Consider the following 19,667-nt stretch of genomic DNA (forward strand, 5'->3'; position numbering starts at 1 on the left):
AAGACATTCTAGGTTCATCTTCAACAGCGGATTCCTGTGTCACACCGAAATTTGAAAAAAGTGGCACCAGTTGTCCATAATCATGAACTAAAAACAGTACTAGAGTTAAAGACAAAGATTTGCAACCTAACTGCAAACAATGGATGCCTGTGATCTCAAAGGGGCAGTATGCCTCTACCTTGTGGAAGCAAATGTCAATGGCATAACCCGGTTGATTTGTCTAACACTGCACAGAAACAGGAGTGAGCCTGAGCCAGGCGCATCCACAGAGCCGGAGGCCTCCTCGCGCACACCCACGCACACCCACGACACACGCACGCACCCACCCGCCCGCCCCACCCCACCGCCGTGAAGGAAAACCTCGCAGGGCGACCGGTGCAAGAGTCCGTACAGCCTCCCCGTCTGCTGACTCCAGGCAATGGAACTGCACTAGCAAGCAGAAAGGAAACGTTGGTGTGGCAGTTGCTTTAGGAATAAAAATCAGTGCAGTCAGACCCCATGGGGGGAAAAAATATATATATACATATACACACACACAAATATATATATATATATATATATATATATATATATATACTGTAGAGCCTTGAGTAAGTGTTGGCTTGTTGTTGAAAACATCAGAGACTGTCCGATCCTTTCCAATAACACCTGTGGGTTGTGCCCTCAGCCTCCACCTAGGGTGAGGAAACCTCTTCACCAAGCCGCCGCGGAGCCGCAGTCCCTCCTCGGGACTGGCGCGCGCGCACACGCACGCACACACACGCACACGCACACGCACCCCACGCGTGACATACACCTCTGCTACAGTTCCTTTCTCCTCACCTCCCCCCGAAAAACTAGAACAGGAACCAAACCAAAAAACCAAAACAACCCCAAAAAAAAGGACGACGAAAAGAAAACAAAATCACAGCTGGACCCTGTCCTACACGAGGTGTTAGAAAACAGGAGCCATGACAACACATTCATTTCCACTAAGGGTGCGCGAAGCAGATACTGCCCCTTCCGTAGCTCTCGATAAACCTAGTCACTGACAAACACTTGTGGAAAAACATATGCACCAGTCTCCTGCATAATACCAGCTGCAACTATAACAACAAGGTTATAACATAAACCTAAAATAAGATGATAACATGTAAATACTGGGTTATTTAGTCTACAGTACAGTAATCTGGATAAAAATGACAAGGGATAGCCTAATCTCCTTTCCCCAAACAACTTTTACTTTCCTACGTTGGATCGACCTTCAATGCAAATCTTAACCTCCTGAGGAATAAAAGAAGGCTTGGGAAGAGTCAAAGGTGGCTCCTCTTCTGATTTCTCTAGTTTTCGTGTTTCAGGGGCTGACCACCTCCTCTTCCTCGTTGCCGGGGGCTTGCTGGGTTCTGTTTTGGTGAGCAAAGGTGCTGCAGGCAATCCTATTTTGTCCGGAAACTTCAGTTCACCGTTCTCAGCTAACATCTGTGCGCTTCCCTGATTAATCCCGTTTTCCTGCTCCGCATACCTGTGTCTACTTCCAGCTAGACTGTCATTCTTTGAATGCTTCAGCAAGATACTAGCTGAGTCCATGGGCTGGCCCTTTTTAATAGAGCCGTTCTTCAGGTTCTTGAGCGTGAGCGATATGCAGACGTCCCCCACCGAGAGTTTGGAGCATGGCAAATCAAAGAGCTGGCTGGTTCTCTCGGGGCAGCAGGATGACCAGCCTTGTCCAAATACAAAAAAAGGGTATTCTACCAAGACTTCCACGCTGACCTGCAGAAAGACAGGGGACAACAGAGAGAGAGACAGAGGGGGAGAGAGGGGAGAGCGTGAGATCACCGGTGTGCCCGCGCGCACCCGCGTGGCAGGCGGCGCGCCCCGGGGGAGAGGGATAACGCTGAAATTGCCAAAGCACTGTTCGGCTTCCGCAAAATCAGTACGTCGACCACCAGACTTCACGCCTGTCCTTGTCACACGGGTGTTAATGGTTTCTCGGAGCTCAGCATTTCCTAGCACAAGACCTCAGTGGGACTCAAGCTTTACCTTTATCCAGCCGCTCAGAGAGGCGTTAGAGGCAAACCAGCTTTGGCATCTGGAAACTCCATTCCCCGCCATCCCCCTGTGGTACCTAGAGCCTGTCATCTACATCTAAAGACACTTTCCAGCCAGAGGACGGCTCAAGGGAAGCTCTCAGTTCTGACACACGATTTCCTAAATGACCACGGGAACGTCACCCTCACCCCGAACAAGCGTGTACTTACCAGTGTGAAACGGTTGAAGGCGTGCTGATTTCCAGGGGAAGGCCATGAGTGCGTACAGAGTTGCAGCTGTAAGAGCAGCGAGTGTGAACCTGCCTTCCCCCAGCAGCCCTGTTACCAGTCCAGTTTCTTCCCTTCTCACACCTGCTCCCCCACTCTGCACTTGAGTTCATCTCCTGCACTCCCTCAGGGAGAGGATCATCTCTCCTCCTCCTCCTGCAGTTCCTGCACTGGGTCTCCTTTTCTGCACTGTGTACCCTTCCCCCCCCCGCACTTCACCCCACTTGCTTTATGAATCCTGTCTAACACATCCTACAGGGAGCTGCCATAGCCAGGAGAACAGACCAGCAACAGGTGCACACTGCTCCTTGACCTGGCAAATGCTGGGCCTTGAGGTCCCAGCATGATAAAGCAGCTAAATACCAGCTGATCTTTGCACGTGTCAGCAGTCCGGCGCTCACTGCTGGACTGCGTGCGTCCTGAGGGCAGAAAATTCTGACTAATACTTTTTAAAAATTTGGCATGTGTTTTTAACTTGCCGTGTGTAACACCAATGAGGTCTGCAACTCTAAAAGGGTGGCTTATGCTGAATTCAGATATCCACTGCTCTGCTCCCAAGGTCCCTGGGTCCTCCGGAGCTCTTCTCAGGCATGGGGGGCAGCATCCTGCTCTGATGGTGTAACGCCTATTTGGTAAGGGCTAAAGGGCAGGAGAACACCTGAATACACGTGCTCATCTCATTTCTGAGCCATTCAGCAGGCACGGCGCATACCAGCTGCCTGGAGAGCCCTCCCTCTCCAGGAACACGGACTCACTTGAAAGGAACATCACAGCAGGCTTGCAAAACCACCTCTCACCCTTGGGAGCGAGTAACGCTGTCGTACTGAGCATGGCTTTGTATTGTTAAAAAAACAGTTCAACATTAAGGAATAGAAGCAGTTTGAGATGCACATTGCACTCCAGCATTCAAACACTCATACTAACAAGTGTGAATCTTGGGATGAAGTTGCATGGCCTGTCTCACAGAAGAGGCTGGACTGGATGACAGTACGGCACCCAGCAGCCCTGCCGCTTCCCTGCTAGCGCTGCTTACCCTCAGAGGCGTCCTCCCTGCAAGCAGGGCCAGAGGCAGCTCCCCCCGCACCTCACCGGCTCCACATCCCTTTTGGGCAGGAAGACTTGACCAGGGATGTCCCATAGCTCAGAGACAGAGCAAACCAAAGATTCCCATCAGATGTTGACTGTGCCTCCGACTGGTTAAGCCCATGCCATGCACTAGCCATCAACTGCAGTTTATGAGACAGTTGACTCTGTTGGAAAAAAAACTTATAAAGTCTATAAATACATGCTACCTACTTCTGCAACTAGGCCAATGAATAACACTGCATGTATTATCCTGCCACTCCACCTGCCCAACACAGTAAGCCACTGTACAAGGAATTTCAAAAGGAGCAGTTTAGAGGCACAAGATACCTCCCACTACATCAACTTCTGTCATATTAAACCTTTTCCAACCAGAACTGTCTGCCAACAGTCAACTACACACATGGCAACAGTGGAAAGGGACCTGACTCTAGGCCTGGTTTATGCTCTGAACTATGGAGAAAGTGGGGCAAGGTAACCATGAAAGTCCCATCCCTCCATGTTGTTGGATAGAAACACTCCAGCGCCAGGGTTTGCAGAAATATTTGCCCAAAGTTTGGGATCCCATTCCATGCATACGTATCTCAGTAACAGGTCTGACTGGGAGAAGTGGTGAATATCCAGTATCTCCTATGGACTTAAATGGAAACTGCTGCCTACACAGAGCTGTAGGCTTCTCTCCAGGCATGGATCATCTGGTGGACACAACTTTCTCCTTTATATTGCTATGTCTCTCCTCTTTCTTCCTTCCTTCCTGCCTGCTGTATTTTTTTTGCCTTTCTTTTTCTACTTTCCCATCCTTGTCAAAAGCTATTTCTAACTGTGGGAATCGTACATGCTCGTGTGCATCATCCTCACTGACACACAAGTTCCTCTTGATGTGAACATGCTTCCACTGCACGTTATATATTATTTTTTTTTTAACGTGGCATCCAAAACACTTGCCCGAACTGTCAATCACTGAAACAAATCCCAGAATTGGTGGTGGTGATCATGAATAACACCAAATAATAAAGATGGTGAAATGCCAGAATTTCCACAATCTGGTCACAGTGTGCATGTACCACGATCAATTTGAAATGGGTTCCCTCATGGATTCTCAAGCCCTGTTTCAGCTGGCTGCTTTGGGATTCAGCTAACTTGGGATTTAAGGTAACCATTCTCTACAAGCAATAGTAGTCAAAGACCTTTTAAGTGTGAAAGTTCAGTAAAAACACCCCCCCCATATTTTTTTTCTGACTGCTGCATTAAAACACAAAAAATTAATTTTAAAAGCTGCGTCCCCCAGTAGCTTGCCATGATTATTGTAGGACAGAAAGAAACTTGGAATTTGTTTTCCAACTACTAAGACGATAGAGCAAGAAACCAAAATGTTGGTCCCTCTTCAAGCACACCGAGGCTCTACCGCAAGCCTCATTTATATTTCTAGTTTTTAAGACTGACTAGTGAAAACACCCAAAACTCTTCAGTGCAGCCGCTGAATATCTGCAATGTTTTATAACCCTTTATAATTTATTTCTCAGCCAAACTCAGTAGGTAAGGCAGGCAATTCAGACTGCTCAGGAAACCCTGGCTGGAGCTGCAACACGGATGATAGGTGCTGGAAGATCTGATGCACAGAAAACACCCTTCCCATCGTTCAGAAACACAGCAACTTTAGCCTTGGGGCTCAAGGCTGCAACCAATGTAACAAGCACTAAAGCAAAAGGTGCCTATTAAAAAGTGGTTCATGTGAACTGTATTTTAATAAATGTAAACATACATTTTCCAATTAAGTGTTTTTCTCCCTGATATTATTAAAATGTGATGAAACTGGGAGTGGCAGGCTGGAAACAAAGCAAAGGAAGCAGTTCTGGAAACAATGTGCAATTAAGTGGTGGAGCTCTCCGCTGAAGGCCTTGCTGCGGGTGCCGAAAGACTCCTTGGGTCCAAAAAACAGCTGGGTGGATTTGTGGAATAGAAGCTCTCCCTCTCGCAAAGAGAAGTCTCTGCAGTGCTGCGCTCCCACACGACCTCCTGTACTCAGAGACTTGGGGACTCCTAATGCTCACAGCACCCCGAACACCACCTACCTTCACAGGAGCAGATTTTCTTTCAGAGATTTACGGGGCTGTAGGCAGCACCTTGTGCCCTGGGGACTACCTGGCACGACACGTGGTCTGGGTGGGCATCCCCCCAGGGCTGCATCTAGCCCATCTTCAGTACAACGTTATTATAACAAACACACCCAGGGCTTGAAGGTTAGGGGCTACTGCTCTCCACAGCCACGTGATCCCACCATTTGTCAGGAGAAGCCACCTCTGTCCACCAGACCACTGGCTGCCGAGTTTACCACATGAGCTCCTATCTGCTGCACTCCCAGAATTCAGTAACATGCATCCGAAGACAGACCACAGCCGCCCCATCACTCGGAGGAACAAGGACTTACTGCCGCCGTGACCAGGGGGCACGGACACAGAGACCACATGAGGGGAAGGCTGGGAGAGATCTCCACCTGCAGCAGCGAACTGAGCTAACATCTCTCTGTGTCCGTTACGGTGCCGAAGAAAATGAAAAGGAGAGCACGGAGTAAAAGAAAAAGTAACTGGTCTGTGTGCGTGCAGAGCTATAAGGAGAAAACTAAACTAGATGGCGGTCTAAAAAAATATGCACTAAACTAGTTAGGGCTACTAACTAGATGCTCTAACAGGACTTTTCCATCTCTAGTGTCTATGATTCTATTTTTTAAAGAAAGGAAAATTAAGAACTGTATGTTCATCTTTTCTTTTTAAGCTATACTTTAGGAATGATTAGGAACTGAAACACTGGGATGAAAGCAAGCAGTTCAGAGAACTTATTTTGCATCTCCTGTGTGTTTTGACCCTAACATCAATGGAGATGAATTACTGGCTTCCGCTAGTTCCTGGCAGCAAAAGAAAGGACAGGTAATAATGATGAAAGTGTTATTACAAGAACAGTATGTGGAATTGCAAAGAGATGCAGACCCGTAGGTCTTTTCTTTTGGGCAACTTGAATGCAGAGGAATAACAGCTGGACTTTGGGTTCTGGTCCAGTTGATACTTACTTGACTTCCTCCTAATGCAGAGCAGGGATGCTGTGAAATGGAAACCTAGCATCCCTCCAGGGCTAAGGCCAGTTATTTCACTGAAAAGGCACGTAGCTTTAGGTGGGTTAATTTTCCTCTAGGTTTCCATACCTGGAAGAAGGTTGGATTTGCCAGGTGATTGGAAGACTTGGAAGACAGGGAAAGGAGGGAGGATGACCTCTTTCTGCCTCCGTGCTGTGCTGGGGAAGGGCAGCTGTGGGCTTGCAGTGATACAATACAATAGCAGCTGCATGGTGCCTCCCTATTTACATTACAGTTGTACATGCTCAGCTAAAAATAATCTCCTACCTCTGTCCCTCAGTCGGAGAGAGAATTAGCCAATGTTTGCACAGTGTCTGAAAATACAAATTCATCAATATTATAATGACTTCCCAGAGATCCCTGGGAGGAGTACGTAAGTGAGCCAAAGCTAATGATAACAATGCTATTTTTGTATGGCACTTACTCTTTACAACTTACACTCCCTTGGTAATACCATTCGAAAAGCTCCCTCCTTCCAGAAGTATGCAACTGAACTTGATTGTAATAAAATACTTTGCGAAGCTACACTACACATGCAGATATATCCCCACTGTACTCCGGAGTCAAAGATATATTTAAGTGCAGCAGCACCACAGTGCCACTGCTCAAAGCGGCGCAACTAAATACTGTTCTTTCAATGAGAACACTAAGCCCTCTTCACACAGGCAATTTTCTAACGAGTAATGACTGCCGCATGCCTGCTAATAAGGCTAAATGCTTTCATATAGGCAGGTCGGGCTGAGGGTGAGGTCACCGGAGACTTCAAGCACGTAGAAACGACCTCTCGTGCGTGCTCTCTCTCAACCCAGGCAAGAGAAAACCGGCAGAGCCGTCCCCGCTATGCAGGGACACAGCTGATCTGGGAAGAGACCCAAGTCCTGGAATCTGCAGGAAACCTAAATTAAACCCCCGTTTCTAATCATATCTCTACGTGACTCGCCCTTCATTCTGGAAGCATCCCCGGTGGGAAACACAGCTGGGGAGTATTTCGGCTGCGATGATGTCAGCCCGCTCCTGATAGGCTTCTCCGTAAGGTGACACTTTGCTGGGTGAGACCCGTGTGCCTGGCCCTGGATTTTTACAGCCTCAGACTCGCCTTGCTTTCTGCCAGAGGATGGCACTCCACCCCCTGCAAAGGCACTCTTCCCGGCACCCAGGACTACAACACACCGCCCGCGTTGACAGGTCTGTGAACGAGACATGACACAAACGCTACCTGCTAATTTGTACCTCTTCTGCTGGTGCAGAGACCGGTGGCCTGGCTGCAGGGAGAGAAATGAGAGCAAGAAAAAAACTGCAGATGGGAGATTGCTACTTTTGAACTCTAGTTATTTAAGGCACCGGGGCAAATTATAGTAACTGGTCCTGATCCAAGGATGGTTTCTCTAATCACGAAGCCTGAGATGCACCAAAATACAGTTGAGTGGTGGGGAAAAAATCATGTCTTTATACTGAATGCACCAGAGGACCAACTTCTATCAGCTGTGCAGATGCACGCACATACATGAACAAAACCACACAGGGAATCTGCCCATTTGACATGAGAAAGGGGAGGTGTCATATGTAGCGATTTACCATGGACGCGCAACTGGAGGAGGACAAGCCACAGACTGCTGCGACTGTAAGAAATTTTTCATGTAATCTGCTCCTTGGTACCGTCACTGTTTGTTTTTCTTCTCCAAACTGTCAGCCTGAGGTGCTTTACTACATGTGTCCACGTCCAGCTCCTCTCTCCCTCTCTCTCATTCTGGTTCTCCAGCGCTGAGGGTTGCAGATGCTGCAGTTCACAGCACTCAAACCGCACCAAAAAGATTTGCAACAAGAGTATTTAAAATGAGTACCTCTAGGAAGCAAAATGCTACCTGGTATATCTGAACTGCTCCAGCCTCAATACAGCAGAATCTAGATTGCTCAGAAAATGGACAGCATCAGGATAACACTTCATAATCAATATGTACTCATTCTCAACCTGAAATACCTTTGGAAAGTTACAGGGTTTCTTCCTATGTTGTGAACCAACAAGAAACAAAGGTCAACAGCACAGCCTGCCCAGCCACCCAGATGGTTTTCCTTTTCAAATTTCCCTTGCACACAGTTTATGCGAGCTGTGCAGTGTTTAAACCACCCGCAACTGAAGCCTCAGTAAAACTCTGTAGTGCATTTCAGTAACTTACGTGCGCAATGGAGCCATTCCCAGGCAGCTCCAAGTTTTCAAGCCGTGGAAATTCACTGCCTTGTGCCCTACCTAGCTCTCAAGGGTAGGATTTGAGCTGAATCTAACCTGAGCTTTCTGGTGTGGAAGGTAAAAATCACCTATCAAAATGCAAAATATATCCTCTTGTACTGCTTACACTGTTTTATATTTTAATCAAAAAACATGAAGATCATGTAATTCTTCCTGTGGGTTCTCTAGCTATAAGAAAGACCCATTTTATATCCAAGACACTACACTTATCATCAGTGTGACCCTGATGGCTCCCTTGGCACAGCGAAGGGGGTGATTTTTGGACCAGAGTTGGTCTCACAGATGGATGTGAACGATGAAGAACCAACCCCGCATGGACCCAAAGCGACTGAGACATGCTGAGGAAAGCTGCAGCTGGGGGACCACGGCGTGCACCCCAGTCCACCCCCTGCCCCCCACCATGCGTTGCCATTACCTGTGCTCGATGCTCCCCAACCGCAAACTGTATCACGGCAATGCCTGGGCTATGGCTCTCTTCAATCCTCTCCACAGTGCTGGAGTCTATTTTCAGGTCGTTGCTAATTTCCGCGCTCTGTATGAAGTCTTCTGTTTTCAAGTCCTCTACTTTCTTCAGCTCCCCGTTGGCCAGCTGAATGATCGACCCCTTCATGAAGTAGGGGGGCAGCGTGGGAGGCGCGGCGGCGGGGGAAGCGATGGACTGCACCACGGGCAGGTGGATCTGCGCCTGCACCATGGTGGCCTGGTAGGCAGGCTGAGTGGTGAGGGGCTCCGCGCTGAAGTTCTCGCTTTTGGGGACGGCGGTGGTGACGAACGTGTGAGGCACTGCTGCAAACTGGGGAGACGACGTGACGATCGCAGGCGTGACTCCCGACGGCTCGACGTCCACGCCGCCAACCGGTATCAGCAGGGACTGGGTGCCAGGGATCACCAGGTGCTGCGGCAGGCTGCCGGGGTACCCGATGGCTTGCTGTTGACCGCTCAGGTAGCCAATCACCGGCGGCTGGGTCCCGGCGTAGAAGGCTGTTGCCGGCAGCCCGACAGGGAGTTGCTCGGAGGCGCTGTGGGTGGTCTGAATGACAGTGTGAGGGGACAGCGTGGCCACTGCCTTCACCCCCTCATGGCCCAGAGCCTGCTGTGGAGACAAGGCGTAGGACCGGTGGGCTGGCTTTCCTAAATGCAAGCTTCCCTTGTCATTGAGGGCTGAGGGAGAGGTCTCACGGTTGGTGGCCTGCTGCACCTCCATGTCCGCCGTGGGCGTGCTGCTGTTGGGGACCACCATGATGGAGGCTCGGACACCTGAGGAATCCCGCGCGCCGTACTCGGCGGGGCTCGAGTGGACCACCACGTGCCTGGTCTCGTAATGATGGGGGGCTGGTTTATTGCCTGCTTTGACTAGACCCATGTCGGCAGAGGGTGAAATGCCGTATCTCCGGCTCTTCTCTATCTCGCCATTCAGTACCTCCTTGGCTTGCATCGCCTGCAGCCGGCTGCTCTCAGGCTTCTTGGGGGGATCCCTGGTGACAAAGTGGCCCCCCGAGTCGGTGTACTGCACCACCACTTGGGAGGAAGGGCCGAGGGTGAGGGTGTGCGGGATCACTGTCTGATGGGGGTGCAGGGGGACCGGGATGGTTGGAGGAGAGACATTTCTGACAGTGCTCTGGGAAGAGCTGGAAATGTGGACGTACTGGTTTTGCTGGGTGGGTGGAGGAGACCCGGCAGCGATCAGTCCAGGCGTCCTGACCAGGTGCGGCTCACTTTTGTGGCCCTGCTGGCTTAAGCCGCTCATGCTGGCCAGCAAAGTGGAATAAGCCTCCAGCTGGGAGCGCTGGGATGGAGTGGTCGCAACAGCCGTGGCCGCTGCCACGGCGCTGGTCGCAGAATTGGCCGTTGGGGAAATCAGCTGTGAGGGGATGAATCCGGTGTACGATCCGCTGTACTGGGGCCCGACGAACTGGAAGGTGTGCTGCAGGTGTGCAGGGGTCCCTGACTGGGAGAGGGCGGGCGAGTACACCGTGGGAAAAGTGGTGGAGGCTGGAACGGACCTGGGTGCACTCGGTGGGGAATAGTCCAGCCCTGCAGACAGCGACTTGTGCAAACCCTGCTGCAAGCCCGCCTCCACCGACGATGTTCCCCCAGGCCGGTGCCGGCCCCCCAGGCTGCCCTGGCCGCCGGGTGTGCTGGGGAGCCATGCTAGGTTATCCGCACGGTGGTTTTCGTTTGGCAGGACCGGCTTCACCTCCGAAGGCAGGCTGGTGGCAGGGATTTCTCGCTTCTTAGGTGGCAGGCATTCATTGCTCCGCTCTTGGTTGGATTTCATCTTTCGCCGTCCCCCCTCCACTGTGCTTGCTTCACTGTCTGGCTGGCTCTGATTTCAGTCTGATAAACGGAAAGTCACATTTGATTTCTGCAAGGGATCCAGTGACTTCATGAGGAATCATCTCCCCGTGAGCACGATTCTCCGACGGCTCCTCTGGATTCTGCAACGAAAGGGTGGGCAAGGGAGGGGGGAGTCACATGGTCAGCACTGGGAAATGAGAATGAACGAGCAGATGCCCCAAAACAGCAAGCGAGTAAAAGAAAAACCTCTGGAAAAAACAAAACCGGTCAGGCATTGCTGCTCTCGTGTCAAGGAGCAGTTGACAGCTGCACTGTAAACAGCAGCGAAAATCCTGGGCATGTCTACTAATGCATCACGAAAACGACTAAAACTTTAGGCAGATCAGAAACTCTCTGGCCGTAACTTGCCACATTTAGCAGTGGTCACTTATTTCCCAAGGCTCACTTTCTCCTTCCTCTGGGAAAACCCTCCATGTCTCTAAGGTGCCCAGTTCGCTCTTCCAGTCTCTCCTTCCCCTGCAACAATGATGTTGCCTTCCCCCTGCTGTGTCCTAAAAAGCCTGGGAGCGTGGCAGGGAGCCCTGAGGAACATGCACACACAAAATATTTACATTAGCAACAAGTAGCTATTAGCGGTGCGGAGAGAAGGTGGTGGGTCACTCCTGAACTCTTGAGCCCCAGAGTCACCCACAGGGTGGACTTCACATCACACTGGGCAGGGGGCTGCGGAGGAAGCAGCTGCCCCCGTTCCCCGCCGATGCCACGGCTCCTTACAGGCACACGTGCCCTTCATCTACCAGTCTGGCAATGAACCTCGGCCGCACGATCTGTTTACAGCAGCAGCCCAGAGCCAGAGATGGCTCTGAGCCAGGTTTTTAATGCGTGGGGTTTTTTTTTTCCCCCCAGTGCTTTGAACTCCCGCTGCTACTGACACCTCACACTCAGGTGCTCGGGCAGGGCTCTGAGGTGGGAGATGCCCCCCACCGCACGCATGTCCGCCAGAGCCAGGCGCCCGCACCATCTCCATCGGGATCCAATTCCCCTGTTTCTTAGTGACTGCCAGACCAGGGAGGCTGCGGGTACTACGCTTGCGGCCACGACCGCACGCCCAAACCCTGAGCAAACTCAGCCCTGGGGATGCCTCACTAGGACTGCTTGAAAAAGCACATTTGGGTTTTCTGATCCAAACCAGGAGCCCCCACCACTGTAAAAGCTGACAATTTTATATTGAGCTAATTTTGCTACTAAAGCAAAACAGTTGCTTTCTCTGCTCTGCATCACTTAAGCCAGTGACTCTGCCACCCAAAGGCAACAAAGTCAACAAAGTCTTCCGAACTCTTTCAGTATCTGCTAAGGAAAATACCATAACTAAATCCCATCATGCTTTGAAAAAAAGCAGGAGGAGCTGACAGTCTCCCCCTACCTTCCTGAAACCTGCCCTGCCTTGTCCCATAACAAAGTTTATGGAGAGTGAAACTCTTCCCCAGCCCCCATCCAGTCACCGCTTGTCATCTGCATTTCTGGCTGTTTTGAAAGATATGCAAGAATGGGCGCTGAGAAACCATGCACCTCACACAACTGGCATCGTAACAAGAAAAGCATGCATTATATGAAAGACAAATGGAGAGAGAAAGAATTAAGAGTGGATGTGAAAGAACATGGAACTAGGATATAGCCCACTTTAAAGTGAATGCTGAGCAGCTGTAATGATACTTATGGCAAGTAATATTCCTTTGGGGGATTTCTTTCCCTGCTGCCTTGCTTCTAATGAACAATAAGCCTGATGTTTATATGCGTATGCAGTACTTTGAAGACATACTAGACTACGATTAAACCTATCTTTAAGAGCACTCTTTACATTTATGGTCCTCCAAACTGCTGTAAGCCTGCAGGAAAAGTCCAAACATTCTAATGGTTTGATACAATCAGTCTTAATTATTCTGTTGTTTAAATATTGATAAACGGTAATGAAACACCAATAGCCACAGAGCTGGGGTGGGGTAAAGCACTGTTTCAGGGCAGATTCCCCAGCTTTGAGGCGAGAGGGAAGACGAAAGGACTCTGGGCAGCTTCAAAAGAGCAAGGGCCAGCGACACCTTGAGCACGGCGGCTCAGGGGCAGCAGCACCCGCCGAGCGGTGGCTCGGCACCACTACCCCGACCTGCCCCGACCCACCGGCACTGCCGCCTCGGCGCTGCGACCGCGGCCGGACGAGGGCAGCCAGCAGACAGGGCCCCCGCTGTATCAGCACGGGTCTTCCCCCTCCTCTTAACAGTTGCTCAGCGTGTCTTGGCAACAGCTAAAATTATTATATTACACATGACTTACAGATTTTTATTTTTAAGTTCGACTAAAAATAAAATCGCCGAGCTCACATTTGCGCAGTCATCCTTGGTTAACTTTAGCTCACTGTAGCCTTCTGCCCTGGGCAGTCGGCTTTGGCAGGTAAGTCAGCAGCTCCGGGCCGAGGCGGCTGCCCGGGGACGCCGTGGGGGGACGCCCTCGATGCGGGGCGGTCGTCCCACTCCCATTGCCTCGGGGAGCTCACCCTGGGCTGGGACCGTCCTTCAATCTCTCGTGGAGATGGACACGAGCTGCAAACGCAGAATTTAAATACTCTCCCATGGGAAAAAGCTGGGAGCAGAGGGCTGGCCCTCTGCCTGCAGCAGAGCAGGGAGCTCGTACATGGGACTGAACAGGGCCAGTTTCTTTTGCTGTGATGGACAAACCAGGCTCCCCCAAACTCCTTGTTCCAAAAGCCCGAGGCGTCTGGGTTCAGCTTCTCCGCATCAAAAGTACTACATGAAGCTTTATGAAATCTGGTGAAGTTTCACTCTGCAGGAGCTGAAGCAAAGGTTTTGTTCTGCTAAATAGCATTGAATCACTGAGTGTTGGGTAGCCTCCAAAGTCAAAGCTAACATCCTTCAAAAATACCAAATACTAAATCTTTCAGGGTTTTTTTTGTGTGTGTGTGTGTAAATCTTTCATATGGCTGACTTCATCATCACCGGTGACAGAAGGGCTGCCCAAAATCCCCTGGAGAGCACAGGAGGAATGAACAAGCTTAACAGAGACAAGGGAGGAGACAGCCATAGAGCGGTGAAGACTGCCCCACTTTTCCAAGCCCAAGTACTTCACAGTGAGACTTTGAACTCTAACAGACACAGGACTGGATTTGCAGAAATGCAAAAGTGCAGCATAAAACAGCCTAGTTCTACTTCAAGACTTAAAAGTAAAATGGTAACTTTTCAGCATAATTCAAGTTCCAGCAACAGCAAAGATAAGACAGGACCGATTTTGCTCGGGAAGCAATGAAAGGGAGACAACCCAAACAGAGCGTCTCAAAGGCAAGAGCTACAAGACCTGGTTAAACTGTTCTTTGCTGGCTGCCCTAGAAAGGTGAACGCCTTCTGATGTGTGGTGCGCGGTTTGCTATTTGTGCGCTTTTTTTTTCCTGGATCCAAGTCATTTTTCTGACTCTTGAGATTTCCCTTCTCTGTAATTTCAGAGCTGTTGATCACGATTTGCGAGATATGCAAACGAGCAGCAAACACCAGGTGATTTCTTGCTCCTGCTTTGTACGTGTGTGTGTCACACGAATGCGTGCGTGCATGCACGCCTGTGTAATTATGGCTGGGAAGGTAAAGAGGACAAAGAGATCAGGGACAGCAGCTGGACTTTGGTATCTCTGGCAGCGAGTACACATGGAACATTGCTAAAATGTCTGGACAGCCAGTGTCCGCTGGCAGCCTGCCCACACTCAAATTCCTGGAAAGGCTTAAGGCAGAAAAATAATCGCTTGGAGGAGTCACCATCTGGGCTTGCTCTGGTCCCAAAGGGATTGCTCACTGGAGCTCAGGATGTGCATTTTTCATGCAAAACTCCCGCGTCTCTCTGGAAGGCACTTTAAACCTCACTATGTCTCCCCAAACAGTATTTTTCTATTTATTTCATCTAATAAATTTAAAACTCATGAGAGGATACTGGGTTATAGCTTGAGGGGCTGACCTCCTTTATTTATCCGGAGTTCACTGCAGCAAAGGTAAAACCAGGAACACAAGCCTCCATCCACACCGTAATTGTGCGCTGTGTCCCACCACCCAGGACTGAGTCAGAGGGTGCGTTGAAGTTGGGGCCAGACTCACAAAACACCACAGCACCTGGCTATGTAAATGGTGGGACTTGCACTGCCTTCAGAAATCAGGCACTTTTTGCAGTCCCATGATGTAGCTAATGTCATTTTTACGTCTCTAAAACACCTTCAAAAATCTGGTCCCTCGTCCTCCCTGGTCCCTGACCTTTCTGCAGCTGCTAACAAACTCACACCAACATTTGCCACCAGGAGCAAGGGCTGGGACCACCCGCTCGTTTGCCTTATTGCATGGAGCAACCACCCAAGGGGGGCAGCTGTCAGCCTCCAACTTCAGGGATATTCAATTCAAACCAGTCGCTTATTGTCAAAAGGCTCCTTTGATGCCAAACCCTAACAAGACACAGATTGTTATGACTTTTTAACTTGCACCTTCCGGCTCCAGGTATGACCAGTAATTTCTCACATTTATCCATGCAATAAAAAAACTGGATCTCCCCTCCGTCAGGCACCATTGCCCTGCCTGGCAAGTAGACATCAATGCAATATTCAGAGTACACAAAAAAAAAAAAATCCTTTGAATCGAGCCTGACACATGGCTCTTTATGTCTGGGGTATTACTAGGCAGAAGCAGCAGCGCAGTTTGATGCTCCTGCCTCAAATTGCCCACCCATCTCATCACGATAGGATGAGGGGGTAATTTCAGCAGCACTGGAAATCATTGAGAAGGGAGGGCACTTTGTCCCACCTCCCCCCTCCCCTCCCCTCCCCTCCCCTCCCCTCCCCTCCCCTCCCCTCCCCTCCCCTCCGAGGAGGTAGGCATCTTGCAGGATCAGATTCAAAGAGATTAATCAGACTCAGAGAGATTAAAAGACAGACACATTGCAGAGGGCTCCACAACTGCATTCTGGCTCTCAGATCTGTATGCCAGCTCTCCCCACCCTGCTCTACACCCTGCCCGCTGCCAGCTACATATTCATAGTTGTAACTGCTACAGATTTCATTAGCCTTGCCATGTGCAGCTCAGCACACGCCAACAATAGCTATAGGAGCCTATTGTCCAATCCCACCAGTTTTCACAGCACTCTGGCAGATTTCCCAGAAGGGCCAACTGCAGAGATCCATTAATAAGAAACATGAAAACCTCTAATAAAATTTGAAATTCTCCTCCCAAAACGAAAGGATTCCCGATCAACACCGCATCTGCAAGACATATTGTCCACTGCAGTGTTAGCTCTTATCATACTTCTGGGAATCTGCCACAGCAAATTGCTACAGGTTCCTGCAGAGCGAGCAGCAGCTATTCTGCACGTCCCTCCTCTCCCCGGTCACATCAGACAGCCTCCACACAATATAAAAAGCAAGTGATACAAGCAAACCTCAGTGAGCACATGGATGTCAGATGCCCGATGGCTTGGCATTCCCATGAAATTTTATGATGCAAGTATCTAAGTACCAGCATTGAGAGAGGAAGATTTAGGAGGAAAAAATGGTTCAAGATACACTCCCAAAAGGACAGACAGATGATGGAGTTCCAGGACAGCCATTCACTTGCTGACATTCGTGAATGCAGGTGATACAAAGAAATTATCAGAAAGCTACTCCACTGATTAACTATCAATTTCTGCTACTTAGCTGCTGAATTTTGAGGATAAGGGGAGATCTGCATGTTCTAAGCAGGGCACGTGCCTCCTGTAGTCCTGTTTTACTACAGTTACACGACGGTTAGGTACACATAGTTATTTTGTATGGTGCGTGCTGGTGAGCTCCACAGGAATACTATGCTAGTATTAGCTCACATTTCTGTTAAGCTAACTGCTGAATTAATGACAATTGAATTAACTTTCAGAAGTTTGCAGGTTTCTGCCACCAGTTCATCTGGGTGCCATTACCTGGTTCTGCAACAGGAAAGGTGCCCGTATTTTCTGCATCTGTAAAAGTCGTGACACGCTCTGGATGCACAGCATACCTTTCTGTGCATACGTATAGCGATGCAGCTACATGTAAGCCTTGTAGGACTGCGAGTATCACGGATGATCTGAGCAGATTCACAGCTGCCCACTCATTTATCCCACGTTTTTTTTACAAAAAAGTTATCAGCAAAGGTGATCCCTCCTCTTCCAGCACGCTTTGCAGAGAGGTGGTACCACAGAGTGCAGCACAAGACACCAGGCAGGCAGGCAGGCTGGAAGCAAGGAAGCATTTGCTCCAAGAGCCACGAGCCGACCTCGTGGCAGGGCTGCCATCGGAGGACTGGGTGCTTTGGCTGTCCCGCCACCCTCCCAGCCCACCCCATGGGAGCACCCTCGCTCCGCGGCACAGAAATCCCCCGCCTCGCAGTGCCAAACCCAGGCACTCAAATATCACAAGTCAGGCCCCGCTTCTTGCCTCTGAAACACATGATACTGGTTTACAAATAGAAGATTTCTTAAAATGGTAACAGAGAAGGCTATTTGCTTTTTTATTATTTTTTCTTTTAACTTGCCCTTCTGCTGCATGAGGCCTTTCAGGCTCGAGGTCTCTAGCTTTTCCCTGCAACCCACAAGACCAGAAATTTACTATTTTAGCTGAAAGTAGAATTTCCCATCTCATCATCCGACACCAGGAATTGGAGTTTTGTGAAAGAGCATCAGATATCTAGAGACTAGTGACAAAAATGCAAGAGCTTACAACGTTGATTACAGCAAAATTTCTTTGTAAAGCGCTGGACTCCAGAGCCCTCTGCCTCTACGGAGGAAGGGGGAGAAAGATTTCACCGCTAAGGGTGGGCCCGAGCCCTGGGGCAAAGCCACGTGAGTGCACACAACTTGATGCACGGCTTTCTCAGCTGCACAGCAGAAGATGTACCTCAGCTGACCCTCCGAGAAGGACCTCTATCTGCAGCCACGAAGGAAAGACCTGGGGCTGCTTGGGACCAGGGCTTCAGCTCAGGCCAACTGCGAGCTGCATGGTCCTGTAGGCAGAGCTGATCCAGGTGTGGTGCTGCAGCATGTTCCAGCAGCACGCTGTTTTACCACCACGCTGCGCTGAAGTCTTTACCACCTGACAGAGGTCTGCCAAACCCCGCCGAAGCCCTACGCCCAAAGCCTTGGAGGCAGCTGTGCCAGGAGCGTCAGGACCACCAACTCAAGATGCTCGGGATGGCAGTGTCCCCCTTCACACACCCAGCGCCTTCGGTGGCAGCGGGGAAGCCGTGGAGCAAACACACACGTTTTAGAGTGCTCCTTCAACTCCACTGACAGCAGGATGGAAAGGGGGATCCCACCTATGCTACTCTGCAAGGGGCCAGACGCAGCATCTAACCTTTTATCTCCTGCACCGCACCGACTGCTGCCAGCGCAGGATGGCGGGTTTACAGGACCAGCTTGTCCGATATTGCACCCATCCCCTAGAGGCATTTCTGCAGCTTAAATGACTGAATAGAGTTCATTTATCAACACGTATAATACCAAAATCACTTTGTTGATATTTTTCATTTATCTAAAATGTGCCCAGCTACAAAGGGAGCTGCCTACACAATTTTCCATTGAAAATTTCACGAATGACTATAAACGTAGCGACACCCACTCGCCGCTCATTTTAACTTGTGACAGAAACTGTCATGCCTGTATGAACACATTTGCACCACAGATATGTCACACAGGTCTCCTTCCATGTGTCTGAAAATGCTCGCTAACGTTCTCTCCTTCAGCAAAACAAGACGCCTGGCTTCGCTGCCAGGAGAGATGAATAAGACCCCCTGAAAAACTACAGAAAACAGAGGCATTTCACCCCTTTGAAGATCCAGCCAGTAACACCAGCAAGCAGCAGCCAACTCGGAGCAGCCATTTTACAGATAAGCACAGGCGCTCATGGGGAGGAATGCACCTTTAAGCCTGGCTGATAAGGGGACAGTGTGAGAGCACGGCTTTAGGGGCAGATTTGGAAAGGTCAGCTGCACGCTCGATGACTTTCCTTGGAAGTCCTCCCTGCAGACTGCTTCTCTGGTAGATTCCACTTGCTAGCAAATTAGACTATAATTAGTCCATCTGTAAAAGTGCGGAACATGAATTGACATTAAATTCCCCTTGAAATGGATTCCAACACCTCGCCTTCTCTCAGGCTTCATTCAGCAAAGCTTTAACTTGAAGCAATTTTGCACGAGCCCTTGCTCATAGCCCCAGCACACACTCGGTGCCTCACCAAATCAGGATCACTGACCGTCACTACTAACAAAACCGAAATGCCAGCAGCTCACCCTAGCCCCAAGGCACGCAGCATGCTACCCCAGCGCTGCAGAAGGCTGAGAGTGAGTTCAACATCCCCGCCAGCCACCCCTCTAGTCTTTCTCTATTCATTCATTTTTTCCTTTTTCATTCAGGGTCAGCTACGTTTGGGCGTGCCCTGCGGCACTATCCTGCACAGACCCTCAAACTGCCACACAGTCAACGTCGTAGGGGTCAAGTGCACGTAGCATGCACGTGGGCAAAAAAAAAGACTAACTCTTGTGCACTTCCTCAACCCATAAAACGCCTGTCCTGGCCCTGCAGC

At 49.9% G+C, this 19,667-nt stretch overlaps 1 protein-coding gene across 1 annotated transcript; it reads right to left on the reverse strand.

Annotated features, from left to right (window-relative positions):
• Positions 1-1,218: 1,218 nt before the first annotated feature.
• Positions 1,219-11,027, reverse strand: ATXN1 (ataxin 1). The gene is made up of 2 exons (XM_009484401.2): positions 9,165-11,027; positions 1,219-1,749 (listed from the first exon to the last, which is right to left on the reverse strand). The coding sequence occupies exons 1-2, from the start codon at positions 11,025-11,027 to the stop codon at positions 1,219-1,221; spliced, it is 2,394 nt and encodes a 797-aa protein (XP_009482676.2).
• Between the last annotated feature and the right edge of the window lie 8,640 nt (positions 11,028-19,667).

This window comes from Pelecanus crispus, chromosome 2 (genome assembly GCF_030463565.1).
Source record: "Pelecanus crispus isolate bPelCri1 chromosome 2, bPelCri1.pri, whole genome shotgun sequence".
In the NCBI taxonomy this organism is placed as follows: Eukaryota; Metazoa; Chordata; class Aves; order Pelecaniformes; family Pelecanidae; genus Pelecanus; species Pelecanus crispus.

Excerpts from the sequence above, each read along its gene's own strand:
- ATXN1 (XM_009484401.2), bottom strand. The coding sequence starts at position 11,027 with ATGAAATCCAACCAAGAGCGGAGCAATGAATGCCTGCCACCTAAGAAG. Across the intron at positions 1,750-9,164 it reads TTGGGGAGCATCGAGCACAG|GTCAGCGTGGAAGTCTTGGT; the intron begins GTAATGGCAACG and ends GTCTTTCTGCAG.